At 42.5% G+C, this 17,913-nt stretch overlaps 1 protein-coding gene across 1 annotated transcript in view; it reads left to right on the top strand.

Annotated features, from left to right (window-relative positions):
* Positions 1-17,569, top strand: part of EIF3H (eukaryotic translation initiation factor 3 subunit H) — a 275,031-nt gene extending 257,462 nt beyond the window's left edge. Inside the window, exons 7-8 of the mRNA XM_082259568.1 lie at positions 10,293-10,425; positions 17,450-17,569. Coding sequence (XP_082115694.1) covers positions 10,293-10,425; positions 17,450-17,547 — 231 coding nt within the window. The 3' untranslated portion in view covers positions 17,548-17,569. The remainder of the gene's footprint in view (positions 1-10,292; positions 10,426-17,449) is intronic.
* Positions 17,570-17,913: the final 344 nt, after the last annotated feature.

The following is a 17,913-nucleotide window of genomic DNA, read 5'->3' as shown; positions in this document are numbered from 1 at the left end:
CCACCTTAAGGGTTGTGTTGTCATGGTTCAAGCCTGCTTGTGAACGTTAAAGGCCAAACAAAACTGATTGCCCTATTTTTGACACCCCATGCCTCTTGGTGTCTATGGTGGGGGGTTTGTATTGCATTAGGCCAAATAAAATTAGAGATTTTAAACATCAATAAAAGGGGCTGTTTGGAACTTTCAGTACCCTTGTTCTACAGATGCCCCTCATTCCCCACTAATAGGGAAATAAATTAGTCCATTGGGGACTCAGACGTATAACTTCACTAACTAGCCAGGATGTACATTTGAAATATTGAATCTCTTCTGTCCAGACTCATGTTCTCATTTTATGTCCTTGGTTCCTTCCTCTGTCAGCTAATGAAGCGATCTCGCCAAAAGACCGTAAACTATTTTTTAGGTTTTCATTCAGGAAAACAACAACATTTAAAGGCACTTAGGAGCCAGGCAGACCTGCCGTCATTAAATATCTTTACAACGTTATTTCTCAACCAATATCACTCAGAAGAATAGAATTTTATCGTAGGAAGCTGAAGGAAAAAGTTCATTCGCTCAGGCCTCATTTACTTCTAATTGCTTTGGTCCTGGTTCATTACAGCATAGTTAATATCCCCAACATCAATCAGCTAAATCCTAATTTGCTCCAGAGGATTTTATTTCTTTAGAAAATGTTGTTTTGTTGCTGTTTTTGTTTTTTGTTTTGATGTAGCCTTTTAAATGCCAGTATTAAACAAAATATCGCTCATTTGTGATCTTATTAAACATTGCTTAGATCTCCAAATGACCGCCATATTGCAATACTTTACAATTATTGAGTTTGTTAAAGCTGAATTAGGGGCAGGTATAAAATACATATTGGGCCCCTTTTGCACAGCTTTCTGATCAGATTCCCCTACTGTCAGTTTTTCAGGCAGACCTGATCAGACGCTGCATGCATGCCTAAGGACAGGCGTATGTACAGTATATTGGATGTGTCTGCACTCTCCTACCTTTGAGTCTGCCCAGATCTGCAAAAAAGCCTCTATCAGTTTTCATTTTTCCAGACCTAAATGTGATGGAATGGAGGTAGCTGGACATTACCCGTATACATCTGGCTTCCAATAGAGCCTTCATTGGTCTGCTAGTGCCCACTGTCAAAATGTGGACAAAAAAATAAACTGGCATGGGTGACACAAGTCCAGATCAGCTCCGGCTCAGCATGAAAATGTGTTCACTATATATATATATATATATATATATATATATATATATATATATATATATATATATATATATATAATGATCTTCCAACAGTCTTGAAGGAGTTCCCAGAGATGCTTAGCACTTGTTGGCCCTTTTTCCTTCACTCTGCGGTCCAGTTCAGGTCTGGTGACTGTGGAGGCCAGGTCATCTGGCGCAGCACCCCATCACTCTCCTTCTTGGTCAAATAGCCCTTACACAGCCTGGAGGTGTGTTTGGGGTCATTGTCCTGTTGAAAAATAAATGATGGTCCAACTAAACGCAAACCGGATGGAATAGCATGCCGCTTCAAGATGCTGTGGTAGCCATGCTGGTTCAGTATGCCTTCAATTTTGAATAAATCCCCAACAGTGTCACCAGCAAAGCACCCCACACCATCACACCTCCTCCTCCATGCTTCACGGTGGGAACCAGGCATGTACAGTCTATCCGTTCACCTTTTCTGCGTCGCACAAAGACACGGTGGTTGGAATCAAAGATCTCAAATTTGGACTCATCAGACCAAAGCACAGATTTTCACTGGTCTAATGTCCATTCCTTGTGTTCTTTAGCCCAAACATGTCTCTTCTGCTTGTTGCCTTTCTTTAGCAGTGGTTTCCTAGCAGATATTCTACCATGAAGGCCTGATTCACACAGTCTCCTCTTAACAGTTGTTCTAGAGATGTGTCTGCTGCTAGAACTCCATGTGCCATTGACCTGGTCTCTAATCTGAGCTGCTGTTAACCTGCGATTTCTAAGGCTGGTGACTCGGATGAACTTATCCTCCGCAGCAGAGGTGACTCTTGGTCTTCCTTTCCTGGGGCAGTCCGCATGTGAGCCAGTTTCTTTGTAACGCTTGATGGTTTTTGTGACTGCACTTGGGGACACTTTCAAAGTTTTCCCAATTTTTCGGACTGACTGACCTTCATTTCTTAAAGTCATGATGGCCACTCGTTTTCCTGTACTTAGCGGCTTTTTTCTTGCCATAATACAAATTCTAACAGTCTATTCAGTAGGACTATCAGCTGTGTATCCACCTGACCTCTGCACAACACAACTGATGGTCCCAACCCCATTTATAAGGCAAGAAATCACACTTATTAAACCTGACAGGGCACACCTGTGAAGTGAAAACCATTTCAGGTGACTACCTCTTGAAGTGTGACTCTACAATTTTCATAGTCATGAAAATAAAGAAAACTCTTTGAATGAGAAGGTGTGTCCAAACTTTTGGTTTGTACTGTATATGATACGATACGGTGGACTGTGTGTGTTTCACTTTATGAGAACACAACAGGAATTTCCCCCTTTGTTGTTTTTTTTTTTTTTTTTATGGCGTCCACTCTAAATTGTTTAATTTTTTTCCTCCCTGTCAGACCTAGTGACATTTTTTAAACAAACTTTAATGATTTTGGAACGTATAGACTTTGCCTAATGAATACCACATACACTGATTTAGGGATTTGTTCATTCGAGAAAAAAATAGTTGTCACTGCAGTAGAAAATGAACATAGTTTTGACCCCACTAACGGTTAGAAGATCCAACAAACGTTCTTAATACTAATAATTTCTTATGAAAGTCTACTAGTAGTGTATGGTCTGCTTAATCGGGTACCCTTCCCTGCTAGGCAGAACTGTGTTGTGTTGCAGAGCTATGTAAATCCCTGCACTGGACAAATATACAAATGCTTTAGCAGGTAAAACAACTTGCAAACTGATAAAATTACAGTTCTCTTTTAAAACTTGTCAAGGGAGAGATGTTCATGGGATGACATCGCTGACCACCTTCTGACAGCTTAAACTGTCTGTTATGATGACTCTCTGGATTTAGTCACTGAACCTGACCAAGTATGCAAAGCAAGAAAGTTAGAGGAAAGCTATAATAAACAGAAATATTATCAGAAGTACTTAAAGCTAAACTCCAGCATACAAGTCAATTTCCTCCATAAGTGCCAGTGGTGGGGAGATGTGTAGATGTCATTACCTCAGTGTTCAATGAAAAATCAACTACAGAAAGGAACTTAAGACTGGTGGTCGGGGAAGCGCAATTTACAGGGACCGATACCTTATTTTAGTATCTTACAAAGATGAAGAAATGTATTTAAGGTAATAAAAAATTGAACCTTACCGGTTATAACAATTAGTTTATTTAATTGTACTGATGTTTTTTTTAATATGTTTATAAGTTGGCAGCTAAATGAGGATATACTTGCATTGTTGGTGTTATTGGATTTGATATCTCTTTGAATAAATAAATATGAAAAAAAAAAAAATAAATAAAAAAAAGAACCAAGTAGTTCTACCTGCAGTTAAGCTTTATATAAAAATATTGTTTTGGGCAGAGCTCCTCTTTAATAGAAAGAAAATGGATTTTAGGTTAGGCCAGCCATAGACCGATTGATTTCTGCTAAACTGGCCGAATCTTGATTCATCTGTGCGCAAGCTGGTTGTACTAATGTTGATCTATTGAGCGACTTCAGTGCAACCAGCCTGTCGGGTTTTTCTTGTGCGATCGCTGCCAGCAGCTATAGCTGCCAGCAGTGATCATTGTATTCTTATGGTGGGGAAAAAAATCCTGCTGTCAGAATATAATAGCGCAGAGGGAGGAATTCCCCCCACAAACACAGTCAGCAATTTTCTTTCCTTCAACCCATGGTGTTGTGGTGTATAATCTATGGTTTGCTTAAAGAGGAAGTAAGGCTTCCTCTGTAACTTGTACTTACAGGTAAGCCTATGATAAGGCTTACCTATATAGGTACTGTAAATATCTCCTAGACATGCACCGTTTAGGAGATATTTACTTTGCATGCAGCCAGTGACATCACTGGTGCATGCGCTCTGAAGGAACGGCCGCTGGTGCCGTTCCTTTAGAGCCCTGTGCCTTGAACGGTGGCTCCTGTACGCAGGCACGGGAGTGACATCGTAGCTCTGACCAATAAGATGGCCGTAGGACGAACCCAGAAGGAAGATGGGATAACATGTCGGGCGTGTAAGTGGTCGGGTGGATCTGCGGAGGCTTAATTTTAAAGGTATGTATTTCATAATGAGCTAGTATGCGATGCATACTAGCTCATTATGCCTTTGCCTTTCAGGTTTTTATTTTTTTTGTTTTTTTCTTTGGGGAGGTTTACAACCTCTTTAAGTGCAGTGTTTAAACAAAACCTGTGATAAGAATAGATGACCTGCCAGAGCTTACTTCTCCATCTTGCAGTGCTGGATTCCTTTTCTGTCACATTAAACTATTCTTGAAGAGTTCCACCTTCACTGACTTCATGCTTTTTCCAACTAGTGATACAGTTAGTACTAAAGCCAGATATCAACATGACAGCCAGGGAACTTGGAGGAGAGCGAAGCAACATCCCACCTGTATCCTTTTCCATCCTCCTTGGTATATTGTCTATATATGGAGGGAAATTACATTTCTAACCTCGTCCCACCACTCTTACACTTCCATTATCAAGTTACATCATTTGTGGAATTTCCTTTCCTCTTTCATTCATCGTCGGACACAGCGCTCTATTAATAACTAGTGGGTTATGTTGCCTCCTCCAGGAGTAGGACTAGGCAGAACAAAAAACACCTGGCTATGCCCATGGGCCTTCCTCAGCTGCTATAAAACCCCCCTCTCTGCTCTAGGTAAGCAGTTTTAATCTGTCTAGTCAGGAGTCGGGTTCTAGGCTCCCTGCTGGGAATCTCTGGTCCTAGCAATTTTCTCCTTCCTTACATCTTTTTTGTTTTTCTCTCAGGAGAACTACAATTAACAGCCGGGCTGGGCGATAGGCTGGATAATCTAGATCCAGTGGTCCCCCCAGCCCAGCCAGCGAGCGTGTGCTGACCGCACCTACCCGCTAGGTCAGCCACGACATAGCCTCAGAGACTGAGGCTGGCCCTCGAGTTAAATGCCTCGCAAGGCCGCATATGACCGGGCTTGGTTCTGAGTCACAGCAGTACCTTGGCTGACAGTTCCCCCTACTTCGGTGGCGAGGAGTTCTGTCTGGAGCATTACCTGCACCATGGAAGGGTAAATGTAATCCCCCCCTCTCCCCTTTTTGGTGGTTTTCTTTGGGGTGGATACGGGTAACCTTAAGGGACAGTCGGACCTGCCTGCAGGTTCCCTCCTCCCATCCTTAAATTCTTCACTAACCTGGGCTTCCCCCTGTCTTGACCTAGAGTCTGATGGGGGTCTCAAGGCAGAGAATGCAGCGGAGATCCCTGGACTCTCCCCCGCTATCCCCACTCTGTAAGGGTCCTGGGATAGTGTGTCCCACCTTGGTAGTCTGGAGGGGTCCCAGTGTAGGAGACCCCTAGGTGCATGCCCTGCAGTTTGCAGTGTGGGTATAGTGCAGAGACTGGTGCAGAGTGCACAGCAGAGCCTCCCCTAAATTTGTGTCCTACCTTCGGGGGGGTACCCTTGCAGAGGGTGCAGGGTTGAACAGGGTGCAGGAAAGATCCTGGCAGCATTCTTTAGTGTTTGTAGCTGATGGTGGCAATTTTCTCTTAGTCTGGCTGGTCTCCTGTTGGCGGCCATGTTTGTGTAGTCGGATGATGTCATGGTGGCCATTTTCCCTTAGTCCCTTAGGGAGATGCTGGAGACAACTGAAGCCGCAACTCCTCCTATTCCTCCTTATTTTCCTCTTCATTTTCCTCTTCCTGTGCTCGGGACATATGAACAGGGATAGCGTTCATGATGCTCGGTTTGAATTTTCAGCACTCCTCCGGTCGGTAGGGTGAGTCTTTGGGGGTCCCTGTTATATCTCTCTCTCTTATAGGTACCCTGAGCTTTGAGGGGATCCTTTAGTGGTGCCAAAAGATCATTTTTTTGCACTGCAAGGTCCTCCTTTCCTTATGGAGCCTTAGGGTCACATCTCCCCCACTGACCCCTCATGGAGTTGGCAGGTCCCTCGGAAACCCCAGCTTCCCATGGTTGCACTGAAAGCGGTCCTGCAGTACTTGGTGTCGTGGGTGCAAGTGGCGTGTTGGCAAAGGCCCTGGAGGAAGTGTCCCCTGCCTTGCCCTGCTCAGGCTATTACCTCGGCCCGCAGGGTATCGAAATTGATGGCATTATCCCGTCTCAGTCCCTATTTAGTGGTGCATAGGGATAAAGTGGTTCTTCATCCCTGTCCATCATTCTTGCCCATAGTTGTCTGACTTCCATTTGAATGAGGACATTGTGTTGCCTTCCTTGTGTCCCAAGCCGGCTCATCCCAAGGAATTTGCTTTGCATATCGTGGATGTGGTTCGTGCGATACGGGTGTATCTGGCAGCTACTGAATCTTTTCGGAGGTCAGACTCTTTTTGTGGTTACGGACAGACCAAGAAAAGGGCTGGCCGCTTATTTGGCTACCTTCTCCAGATGGATCAGACAGACGGTGACTCAGGCCTTATTCCATTAAAGGTTAGGTTCTACCTTTCCCTGTCACTGGGCATTGTACTCGGCCATTGAGTGATTGAGTGCTTCTTGGGCCTTCCGTCATTGGTCTTCAATATAGCAAGTTTGCAAGGCGGCCACTTGGTTGTCCTTGCATACCTTCACGAAATTCTATAAAGTAGATACTTTGGCATTTGTGGATGCTTCTTTTGGCCGCAATGTTTTGCAGGCTGTTGTTTAATATTGGCTGTTTCCTGCTGTGCAATTGTCATGTTTAAAACCGAGCAAAATTGTAATCTCTCTTCTTAGTTAAATGCCTTAAGTTACTCATAGCTGCAACCATCCTCCATGTGCAGATATATTAGAATGAGAAGGGTGGGGTGATTATAGGGAAGAAAGTGATTGCTTCCCTGGTCATCTCACTGGAAAATTAGCTGCACACCCATAAGGTCTTCCTTATATCCCCTTTCCTGCAGGCATGTGACCTGCTTGACTAAGGGTCACTATATAATCTCTAAACAGGCAATTTTCGATCTACCAAAACTATGTATTACGAGGACCTGCCTAATCTATCCAATCAGGTAGGCCCTTCCAATACATACTTGTTTTATAGATCTAAAAGGGATTGTATAACCAGATTGTGTTGTGTGTGGTGAGCTCAGAAAAAAAAGAAAGAGATGATTTAATACCCTACCCCCTCCTAAGCCCCCCCCCCCCCCCGCCGCCGCTTTGTTAAGCTCTGCGGGATGATGCGGTGGAACTGCAAATGTCTATGCAGCCTGAGTAGGGATCAAGGGATTTAAAATCCTCTTTGTGCAGGGCATCAAGGACAGATCAGAGCAATTCTGATTGGTCAGCATTGGCACAGAGGATCTCTCTTATCCTTCCCAGAAGCCCGACAAGATGAAGAGTGGGGATTTCAAATCATCACTACACTTGCTTGCATGAGCACTGATATCACCCATAAAGGCAAGAAAAAAATTGATAATTTAATTTGGGTACACCGTAGCATGATCTTACAATTATTCAAAGTGTGACAATGCAGAAATCTGAAAATTGGCCTGTGCAGGAAGGGGGTAAAAGTGCCCAGTAGGCAAGTGGTTGATAATGTATATCTGGATTATGATTTATACAAAAAAAAGAAAAATGTTTAAAGTTCTGCTTTGTTATACACAATCCTTCCCTCCTGTCCCAAGGATCGCCAGCATTTTTCTGTAGTATACCCATATATGTTTTGTAGATAGCTGATTGTATAAAATCCCTGCCTCATGAAGGAGAAGGAATACTGCGCCGCGCGATGCTTGAAATAATAAGCTGCCATCTGTGACCTATAATAAATAGAATATTGAAAATGAGCATTAATACCTCGCATCACGGAGCAGGTGCTGGAGAGGCTCCCACCAGTCCTTGCGCAGCCAATTTCTCCTGCCTAATGCCTGTCACAGCCTTGTAGAGTGCCGGCGTTTCCCAAAATAAATGCCGGTCTCATCCTGTGGCCAGCATGCAAATAATAAGCATTTATGGGATCCTCGCAGAGCCAGGCCGAGCCGAATCCCTCCAGGAGCAGCAGAGTAAAGTAAATTTAAATCATTATTGAAGGTAATTAAAAGATCAAACTTAATTTTGTGAGAGGTGAGGAACCTGTTTTACTGCTCTGTTAGCTGGAAGATCTAATGCAGACTCTGTTACTGCTGTCTGGAACGCACCCAAGACTTCTCTCCGTATTGAAAACTGCTTAGATTTTTTTTTTCATATAAAGCAAATATTGAGGTGTTTAAGGGTGGAACATATTTGATTCAAATTGGGGTTTACTTTTCCTTTTAAGGCTTAGGATGCTTAAAGCAAAATGTTTCCTAAATCTCTGCTAAAACTTAACGGAGTATAGCCAAAGATTTTTTGGCTTTACTTCTATTGATCATGAGTGCAGTTTTTTCTGCACTCCTGTGACCCATTTTCATTTTCACTTAACAGAGCCGGTGTAACGTTGGAAAACCATACCTCATTAGAATTCCATACCCAGGTCACTTCCTGTCTGAAACAGCCGAGCAGCGTAGCAGTGCGCATGCTCCGAGCCCTGGAAACATAATTGAACAGCTGAAAAGTTGACAAGTGCGCATGCTCGGGGGTATGAAATTATCACGGAAGTGTGTATAATGTTACACTTGCAGCGGCTACATTAAAACAGCTGTTCTGAAACATGAGTCATCTCCGCTCCTATCCCTGTCACTTCCCTGATGTCGGCTAGTAAATATAAAAGCGGCGGCGGGTGTATGAAATCTAAATCACGGAGCTGTCGGCTCCGTGATCCGCTTTTATATTTATTAGCCGAGAACAGGGAAGTGAGAGGGGAAGGAGCGGAGATGACTCATGTTGCAGAGGAGCTGTTTTAATGTAACCGCCGCAAGTGTAACGTTATATACACTATACCGTGAGAAATCCATACCCTCCGTAGATGAACCTGGAAGTGACGAGGGTATGGTTTTCTCACGGGTATGGTTTTTTCACGGAACACCGGTCCTGGCTCTAAAAAGATGCGGACCATATTGTCAAGATCCACCCAGTGCCGCTCCCACTTCTTCCATGGCCCTGCGCTCCAGTGAGCCCTGGAGGAGCAGAGAGTCGGTGATTCAGCCACCAATTCTCTGCAGCCTGAAGACTGAGAGCTGAGCGATCAGCGGTGTTTAATTGCTCTGTTCTCTGTCTGGAGCCGGCAGGGGACAGATTTAGCATCCACCTAGGTAAGTATAATTTATTTTTTTTCCCCAGGAATCTCTAACTTTTAATACTCTTTTTGTAATTTATAATATATGTGCAGATGTCCATAAATTTAGAGGAGTCTGATATTTCCTAAAGTACCCCTATATATTAAGTTTTGCCCCCGACAATGCCTTCAACTTTTTTTTTTCTCAGCACCATGTTTGTTCAGGCAATATCCAAGGTCAGCATCTACTTCTGAGATGCTGGCTCAGGGATACAGACGGTAAATCCTGGTGTGCAGTTCATTAGCTGTGTTCTGAAATGTTTGACACCGCTCAGCTCCTGTTGCAGACTCTCACCTTGTGCCCTGCTACAAAGTTGTGGTGTAACCACTGGGGGAGATTAGACCAAAAAAACGCCTCCACCTGCCTGAAGGCAGGTTGCTGATTTCATCTCGGCATAGGCAGAGTTGCTTTACTTGTACCCAAGGACTGCTTTTAATAGCTTTTAGCCTGGGTTCTCACATGTCACAGGGAAGGAAGGATCGAGGAGGGGCGGGGAGGCTGCAGATGCTGGAACATGTTCTACCCTAAATGCAGGTGGAAAATGTAACACATTCCAAAGGTGAACTTATCCTTAAGTATACATGCATGCGCAATAGGAAATTGTTTCTTTATTAAACAGGTTAATGATTACTTGAGGGTCAGAATGTGCTGACACCATCCAACCACTGTGTAATGCATCTGGCCAGCTTAAAGGGCAACTCCAGTCATGGATCTAGGTAAACAAAACCTATATACAGGACCGTCTTGTGATCCTCCTATTGCAATGTTATATGGCAGCATATTATGTCACATGGCATTTTCCAAAACTACAAATCCTGTGCCATTGCCCTGCCTCTTGTCCTTAAAGAGAACTAGTGTTTTTTTTTTTTTAGGATTGGGCAGTACCTCTTTCTTGCATTTGTTTACATTGTTAACCATATAGATTTTCTGTTTTTTTGCAGTATGTTCAAAGACGGCAACAAGAAAACATTCAGAGGCAAAGTCGTGGGGAGCCGCCCCTGCCTGAGGAGGATGTGACTAAACTGTTTAAACCACCCCTTCCACCACCTCGTATGGATTCACTTCTCATTGCAGGTAATACTTTCTTCTATGTGAATAATTTAAGCCTATTTGAATGAAGTTTGCTACAAGCACCTCATTTTTTTTGGAAATGCTGGGATAACTGGACCATCTGTAGATCCACAGTACCTGGCCCAGTACTCGATGCTTGCCTGCAAAGGGTTCCCCATGTAAACCTGCTTATAATGTTGAAACAAAAACATTGCATGCAATTAAGCCTAGGGTTTAAGGGAAAAAGCCTGAAGAGCTCGCTGTACTATGTGGTCATAATACAGCGATTACACCGGTCAGTGCTCGCAGCCATTGGCTGCCAGCACTGATTGGTTGCTGGTTTTCCAGTATGCCTGTTTGACATGTCCGTTTGGACAGGCTGATGTACACATGGGCTGAATGTCAGCCGGTTTCTGTTGAACCAGCGTATATTCAGCTTGTGTGTACCAGCCTTTAATAAGTGGTGAGGCCTTGCACTATTTCAAGACAACCTTTTAAGCCCTCTTCACAATGGGGCAGATCTGCTTTGCTCAGCAGGGGATCTGTTCGCAGATCCCCCACTGAGAGGGACTGATGACAGGTCCGTGTCTGCTCCATTCAAGCAGAGTGAACACGGACTGTGTCTGCTCTACTCTACGAGTGGTTGGGTGTACATGGAAGAGGAATGGATCCTCTTTCATTTGTTTTTAGTGGACTGGATAGGAGGTAGACAGGTGTAAACCTTTACACCTGCCAGTCCATAGAGATGAATGGACTTTCTGGTCAGGTCCACCTGCAAATTTGGCGGGTCAGACCTGACTGTAACAGTCATGTGAAAGGGGCCTTAAAGTGTGATCCTCCACTAATCTATGAAAAAAAACACAAGTATATGGCAAAAAAAGTTTCTTTCTGAAAAGTAAGATTTATAACAATAAAAGACTCGTTATCAAATCCAGCATAAACACATGACACCAATTTTATATAAATCCCGCACTTGGGTATATTAGATTTCTTTTCATGCTCCGCAAGGCCATGTTCTGGGTTACATTGTGGTTGACCTTTGCATTGACTTTCCATATCCAAATAACCTCCTATGCAAGTTATAAATGAATGAGCTGCTTGCTAGCTAATATTTACTAACTGCATTGAGGATATAAGAATGTATGGGGCTAGATTCCTTTTACTACTATCCAGATCTTTGCTAGGAAAATTTCACACCCTAAATGGTCCCTCCGGGTTATATGACACTTAATCTCCACTTGTAGAGTAGTGTCTGCAGACATTCCTTCTCTACACAGAGCCATCACCAGGTGCTAATATGTCACCATGGAGCTGCCCCCTTCCTGCGTGAAAACACAACGCATTTCTCTGCCTGATTGTCCCTCTCCAGAGACCCCCCCCTCCCCTTTTTTAATCTTCACGTTTAGGGTCTCCTTCCCCCCTGTAATTACAGCCTAATTGCATATAATGGTTAAGGAAACTATGTACATTTGCTCTGAATCAATGCCCCTTCAATGTACACGCCAAATGATTTTTCATGTATTAACCCCACTCAGGCTTAATGATTTTTTCTTTTTTTACCGTTCTGGTGAATGCTGATTATAGCCCAATGATTTCCACCATGTGGATGGAGTCCAGCAGGATAGCACACTTTTTATTAGGCCTATATATTCCCTCTAGCTGAATAAGAGAGAGAATTGTAGAAGTACAAAATGCAATGGCTTACCCATGATACCCCGCAAGGCTCGGGATTCATTTTCTACTTGGATGGCTGCTGAGCTGTGATTTGGATAGCTCACTCTGAGAATATTTTTTAATAAAGACAATTTACATTTAGCAACAATAAATACAGAGCAGATTTCAGCTACAGAGGTTTTTTTTTTCCCCCCTCTTAGCAATGCATTTACGAGGTAGAGCACAATTATATTCTGTGAGTATTTCATGTACCGGGGAGACCCTGGGATACAGTGTGAGTGAAATCAATTATTGTGCAGTAATTACATTGTGTATTTACATTCCACACACTGTTAAGGTTCATACACGCCTGTGAAGCCCCTCTGTCACCCTAGACAAGAAGCAAATGACAAGATTTTTTTTTTGCTTAGCTGATTTGGATTAAATACCTTGTATCCTCAAGGGATGCTTGCCAAGGGCTGTAGACCTGAACATTTTTATTTTAAAAGAAAACCTGTTTGTGAAAGGAAAAAAAAAAAAATAGTTTAAAGCAGGGTACAGCATGTCTGCTGTTCTGCTTCTGCTTGGTAATCACCCCATTCCTGTGATAGGACAACTGAGTATCAGCGCCTGGAAGGGGTCACCCTTCTGCTGTCCCTTGCAAGCAGATTTCCTGTGTCACTGACTGAATGCTTTATTGTTGAAAACCCTGTTTGGCTCTTCGTTTTAGCATCTCTTCTGTAACACAATAAATGGCTTTTTAATAATTACATTACTGAATAAAAGGGTGTTTTTATCTCGATTTCTTCTTTTGACCCCTTACCACCAAGCATGCGCATGAATGTGGCCTCATGGAGGTGGGTCTTAATCCATGGGGCCACATGCAGGTGCATCTCAAAAAAATTTAACATCAAAGTTAATTTTTTTTTAGTAGTTCAATTCAAAAAGTGAAACTCCTATATTGTATAGATACATTACACAGAGAGTGATGTATTTCAAGCATTTATTTTTAATTTTGATGATTATGGCTTACAGCTAGTGGTGATCTATTTTTTTTTAAATGCACCTGTATGTTTGGTACTGTGTTTGATCAATGACTGCACCGGGTCTAGTACTAATAATCTTCTGATCACTGTGATAGCCTGTGATTGGCTATCACAGTGATCAGTCCCTGTGCAGCCTGTCTCCCCTCCCCCCCCCCTCCCCTGCAAAACCACTGCAACGGGGCAGGTAAATATAACCTTATTTAAAAAAAATAACACAAGACTTTACAATTACTTTCAAGCTTAAAACGTGAATGCTGTTAACTTTTTTAGGAGTTAAAATAAACTAGGTTCAGAGTGGCATTCAGAAGAAGTTTGTTACAAAGACATTAACTTTCTGTATAAAAGGTAAACTGGTTGACAGGTTCTCTTTAAAAGGAAGGTAATGTTAAAAAAAGTATGTAAAACTCACAATGCTGCCTAAAAGTACACAAAATTCTTCAAAAATAAAAAAACGGTCTCTGAAGCGCTCAAAACTCCAGTACAAACTGTAAGATCACTTTTAAGCTTGAGATCAGAGCTTTGGCATCCCCTCCCCATCCCAATAGTGACACTGTACTGCTCTGGGTAGGCGATTAGGATTTTTTTTTCTCATTATGATTGCTTATTGCAGTGGTGATCTGATCACTGTTGTAAGCAACCATTTTTGTAAATGGCATCCATTAATGTGCCATTGTGTACTATTAGAGATACTATTAGCTGTGGCCAATCCCAGCTATCACTATCACAGATCCGCTGTGATTGACCCCTGTACCATGTGATCATTGTGACCAATCACAAAGATCACAAAAGTACATATGAATGACAAACCATTGTGTGCTATTGACTTGAGATGGCGCTGATTGGTCACAGCGATCACATGCCATTGAGACCAGCCCAGTCTTCCACTGTGTACAGTGGCCACAACGGGTGACTGAACGCACCAATGTGCACCCTCTAGGGCAGTGGTCCTCAACTCCAGTCCTCGGGGCCCACTAACAGGCCAGGTTTGCAAGATAACTAAATTACATCACAGGTGATCTCATTTGCTGCTCAGTGATTGCAGTATTCTAGTCTGCATCTCCCCAAGGTAATATTTAAAATCTGGCCTGTTAGTGGGCCCAGAGGACCGGAGTTGATGACCACTGCTCTAGGGCACGCACAGGGCGCCTAAGTGGCAGGATGTCATATGACATTCTCCGGGGATAATAGTGCTCCAGTCTGGTTTTCATTTTACAATATTCCAGGCGGGAGGTGGTTAAAGCCAAATTCCAGGCACACATAAAATACCAATAAATGCAATTACCATGTATATTTATTTATTTTGCTAACAGTCCACTATATTTTCTCAAGGAGCAACAGCTCCCTTCATAGCCACATGAGTCTGTGAAACACAATACGCATGCCAACAGGAAGAAAGTGTCATGTGACTTGATCGGTATTTTGATGCTTTTTTGTCCTGCCAGCAAAAAGGAAGGTGTAATTGGTCAAGGGGTTTCTGGATCACAAAACGGCTACAAAGAATTACAAATCCCTTGGTAGCTGAAGCAATTGTTCTATATATTTCAGTTTTGTATTTATTGTGTTTGCGTGGAGTTTAGCCTTAACCACTTGCCGACCGCCGCACGACTATCTACGTCGGCGGTCAGCCCCTCACAGGCAAACTAACGTAGGGCTACGTTGTTTGCTTGAGAGGGTCTAGGGAGCGAGCGCGCGCCCCCCGGGGCGCGCTCCCGCTCCCGCGTGGTCACGGACCCCCCCGCGCGTGTGACCAGCGGACCCGATGTCCGCCGGTCACTCGGCGATCGGCGGGGGAGAGGGAGAATGTCAGGCAGCTTGTGTAAACAAACTGCCTGTCATTCTCCTCGCTGCAAAGACACTGATAAAACGGATCTGGTATGTAGATCCGTTGATCAGTGTCCTTACAGCTAGAGCCACAGCCAATCACAGTAGAAACCACGCCCCTAGGGACACACACAGCCCCTCCCTTCCAAATAAAGTTAACCCCTTCACTACCAGTGTATTTTTACAGTAACAGTGCATATGTATAGAACTGATTACTGTAGAAATGTCACTGGTAACCCCAAAAGTGTCAAAAATGTCAGTCAAGGGTCCGATCTGTCCGCCGCAATGTCGCAGTACCGCAAAAAAAAATCGCAGATCGCCGCCATTACGCGTTAAAAAAAAAAAACAACAAAAATGACAAAAATCTTTCCCTTTTGTTAGTAAACGCGATAACTTTTGCGCAAACCAATCAAAATACGCTTTTTGCGATTTTTTTTTTTTACCAAACATAGGTAGCATAAAATAAATTGGCCGAAAATTTTTAAAAATTTTGATTTTTACATTTTTTTTGGGGGGAATTTCATATAAAAAAATGTGAAAAATATTGCTATTTTTGCAAAATTGACGCTCTTTTTTTGTTTATAGCGCGTGATCAAAAAATCGCACAGGTGATCAAATACCACCAAAAGAAAGCTCTGTTTGTGGGAAAAAAAGGACGTCAAATTCGTTTAGGTACAGCGTCGCACGACCGCGCAATTGTGCGTTAAATTCACGCAGTGCCGAATCGCAAAATACCCCCTGGTCGGAATGGGGGTAAAATCTTCCGGGGCTTAAGTGGTTAACATTGGGCAAAGTAGTCTTTGCAAGGTAGAAAGTGGAACCTTATATGCTGTACTATTAAACACTGATTGTAGAGCAAGAGAAAAATACAAGGAGTTCTATTCAAGGAAAAAAATCTTCTTGACCTCATCCCAAATGTATACACAAGCTCGCTGATAATTGCTACCAACTGCAGCCATTTACCAGAATACTGACCTCATTGTCCTGACTTCATATAATAATCTGAAGAGACAGTGATGTCACAGGTTCAAAATCAACAACCGTTACCCCCTTTACACCACTTACCACCTGAAATTGTGCACTGGACCACTGTGGAAACTTTTTTTTTTTTTCCAGTTAATTTCTAAATGCTTTAAATCTGTCACTACATAGGACTGCAAAACTGTTACTGACATTTTAACCCTTCTGAGAAAAAAGACCTGGATTGTTGAATGACTGCAACACTGTTAATGTTTCTATCACACTGTATTGTATGAAATCAGTACTGTGGAATATCCTTCATTTTGCCTCCTATGAAGGTGTTGTTATTATCGCTTCCTTTCCGAAGAGCAGTTAACAAAGCTTGGTTTAGACTTACTTTGCTTAAGTTTTAGCATCCGTGAGGAAAGCTGATTACTTTACGTGCAGTTGTGACTTTCTTAGAAATGTAGGAAAATCCATAAATCTGGTAGATCTAGTCCCCCTTCAAGATTCAGAAGTATGGCGGGATGCTGGACAACTAGAACATGCAATTTGTAGGCAGAAGTCTTGGGCAACCTGATTTATATGAGCATGGGCACCACTATAGAGAGTGCTCTGTGATCTAGAGCTAAAGAAATATATTAGATGAATGGCACAGTTCAGTCAAGGGTTCACTACACTGGGCTGAAATTGGATGCGTCTGTCAGTGTTGACATTGCCCTTCTTCCTAATGCCCTGTTTGCACCAATCCTGATGAGCAAAATAGACCGTAAAGGACCCAGGCTGGTCTGTAGGATCTCATATAGGCTGAAACTTGTACACTTTTGTAAGTGTTGCTGTAGTTTGTATCCTAACGAGTGTTGAAAGCCTTTTTGTGACAAAGAAAAGAAAAAAAGATGGCTTGGTATCTGATAATTTTGTCTTTGGTGAGCACCAGCAATCTCACCTTTTTTATACCTCTTGGATGCTCCACTGGTATGTTATTTTCAGGTTCCATCTTGGTTGTTCAAAATGCCCATGTGTCTCCTTGAAGATGGACTCCCTGACTGGATATTCTGTGTTTTTCTGATTTACCAGGAGAGTGTAATATTCTTTAAAGTGTAACTAAAGGAAAAATGTTTTTAATCAAACAAGTTATATTCACCTACACTGATCAATTATTTTGCAAAAAATGGCCCCTAACCTCCTCTTCTGGGGTCCCCCAACGGGAATTTTGGCCCCTCCTCTTCTCTGTATGCCTTGCTTGCAATGGGGGCAAACATGCATGCTCGCTCCTGAGCTGTGTGTATGTAAGAAGTCGTGCTTTATAGACACACAGCGCTGCTTGACCCCAATGGATGCAGTCATGCAAAGCTTTGATTGTTTGAGTGTGTATATGTGTGTATATATATATATATATAATTTGTCATTTAAATTATGCCAATTTGTTCTTTTTGCTAAATTTTCAATTTGAGACTAATTCTTCACACACAAATGAGTCAAGTGCTTGACAAATGTTGGACCTGTTAATGTACAATTGCTGTATTTTTTTATAAATGACTAAGCTGGTATGTCTGTTCTCCTCACAGGTCAAATTAACACGTACATTGAGAACATAAAGGAGTTCACTTCTCAGAACCTGGGAAAGCTGTTCATGGCTGAAGCTTTACAAGACCAAACTAACTGAAATGTGGGACCGTTCAAAAATACGATGTCAATTAGATAACTTTTATTACCAACATTGAACTTTCAGGAATAACAAATAAAGAACTCTTTTAATGTTTTCCTGGATTTGTTGTGATTTTTTTTTTTTTTTGGACACAGTTTTCATGTCAGTAAAAAGACACCATCATTTCTGCAATTAAGGAGAAAAAAAACATATTGCATAAGCTACGGTTTGGCACTCCTCCTACATACCTCTTCAGGCTTCTTTATATGATATGATAGATATATGAAAGGTACATGAAATGGCTCACACAAATGTAAAAACCATATAGGAAAAACTTGAGTGTCATTTTCTTAGTAATTGGCCGCAAATGCTTTGACTGCTTCT

This window comes from Pelophylax lessonae, assembly GCF_965119305.1.
Source record: "Pelophylax lessonae genome assembly, chromosome: 5".
NCBI classification, from domain to species: Eukaryota; Metazoa; Chordata; class Amphibia; order Anura; family Ranidae; genus Pelophylax; species Pelophylax lessonae.
Note: the sequence above shows the minus strand (reverse complement) of the source record. Positions and strands in the feature narration are given on the sequence as shown.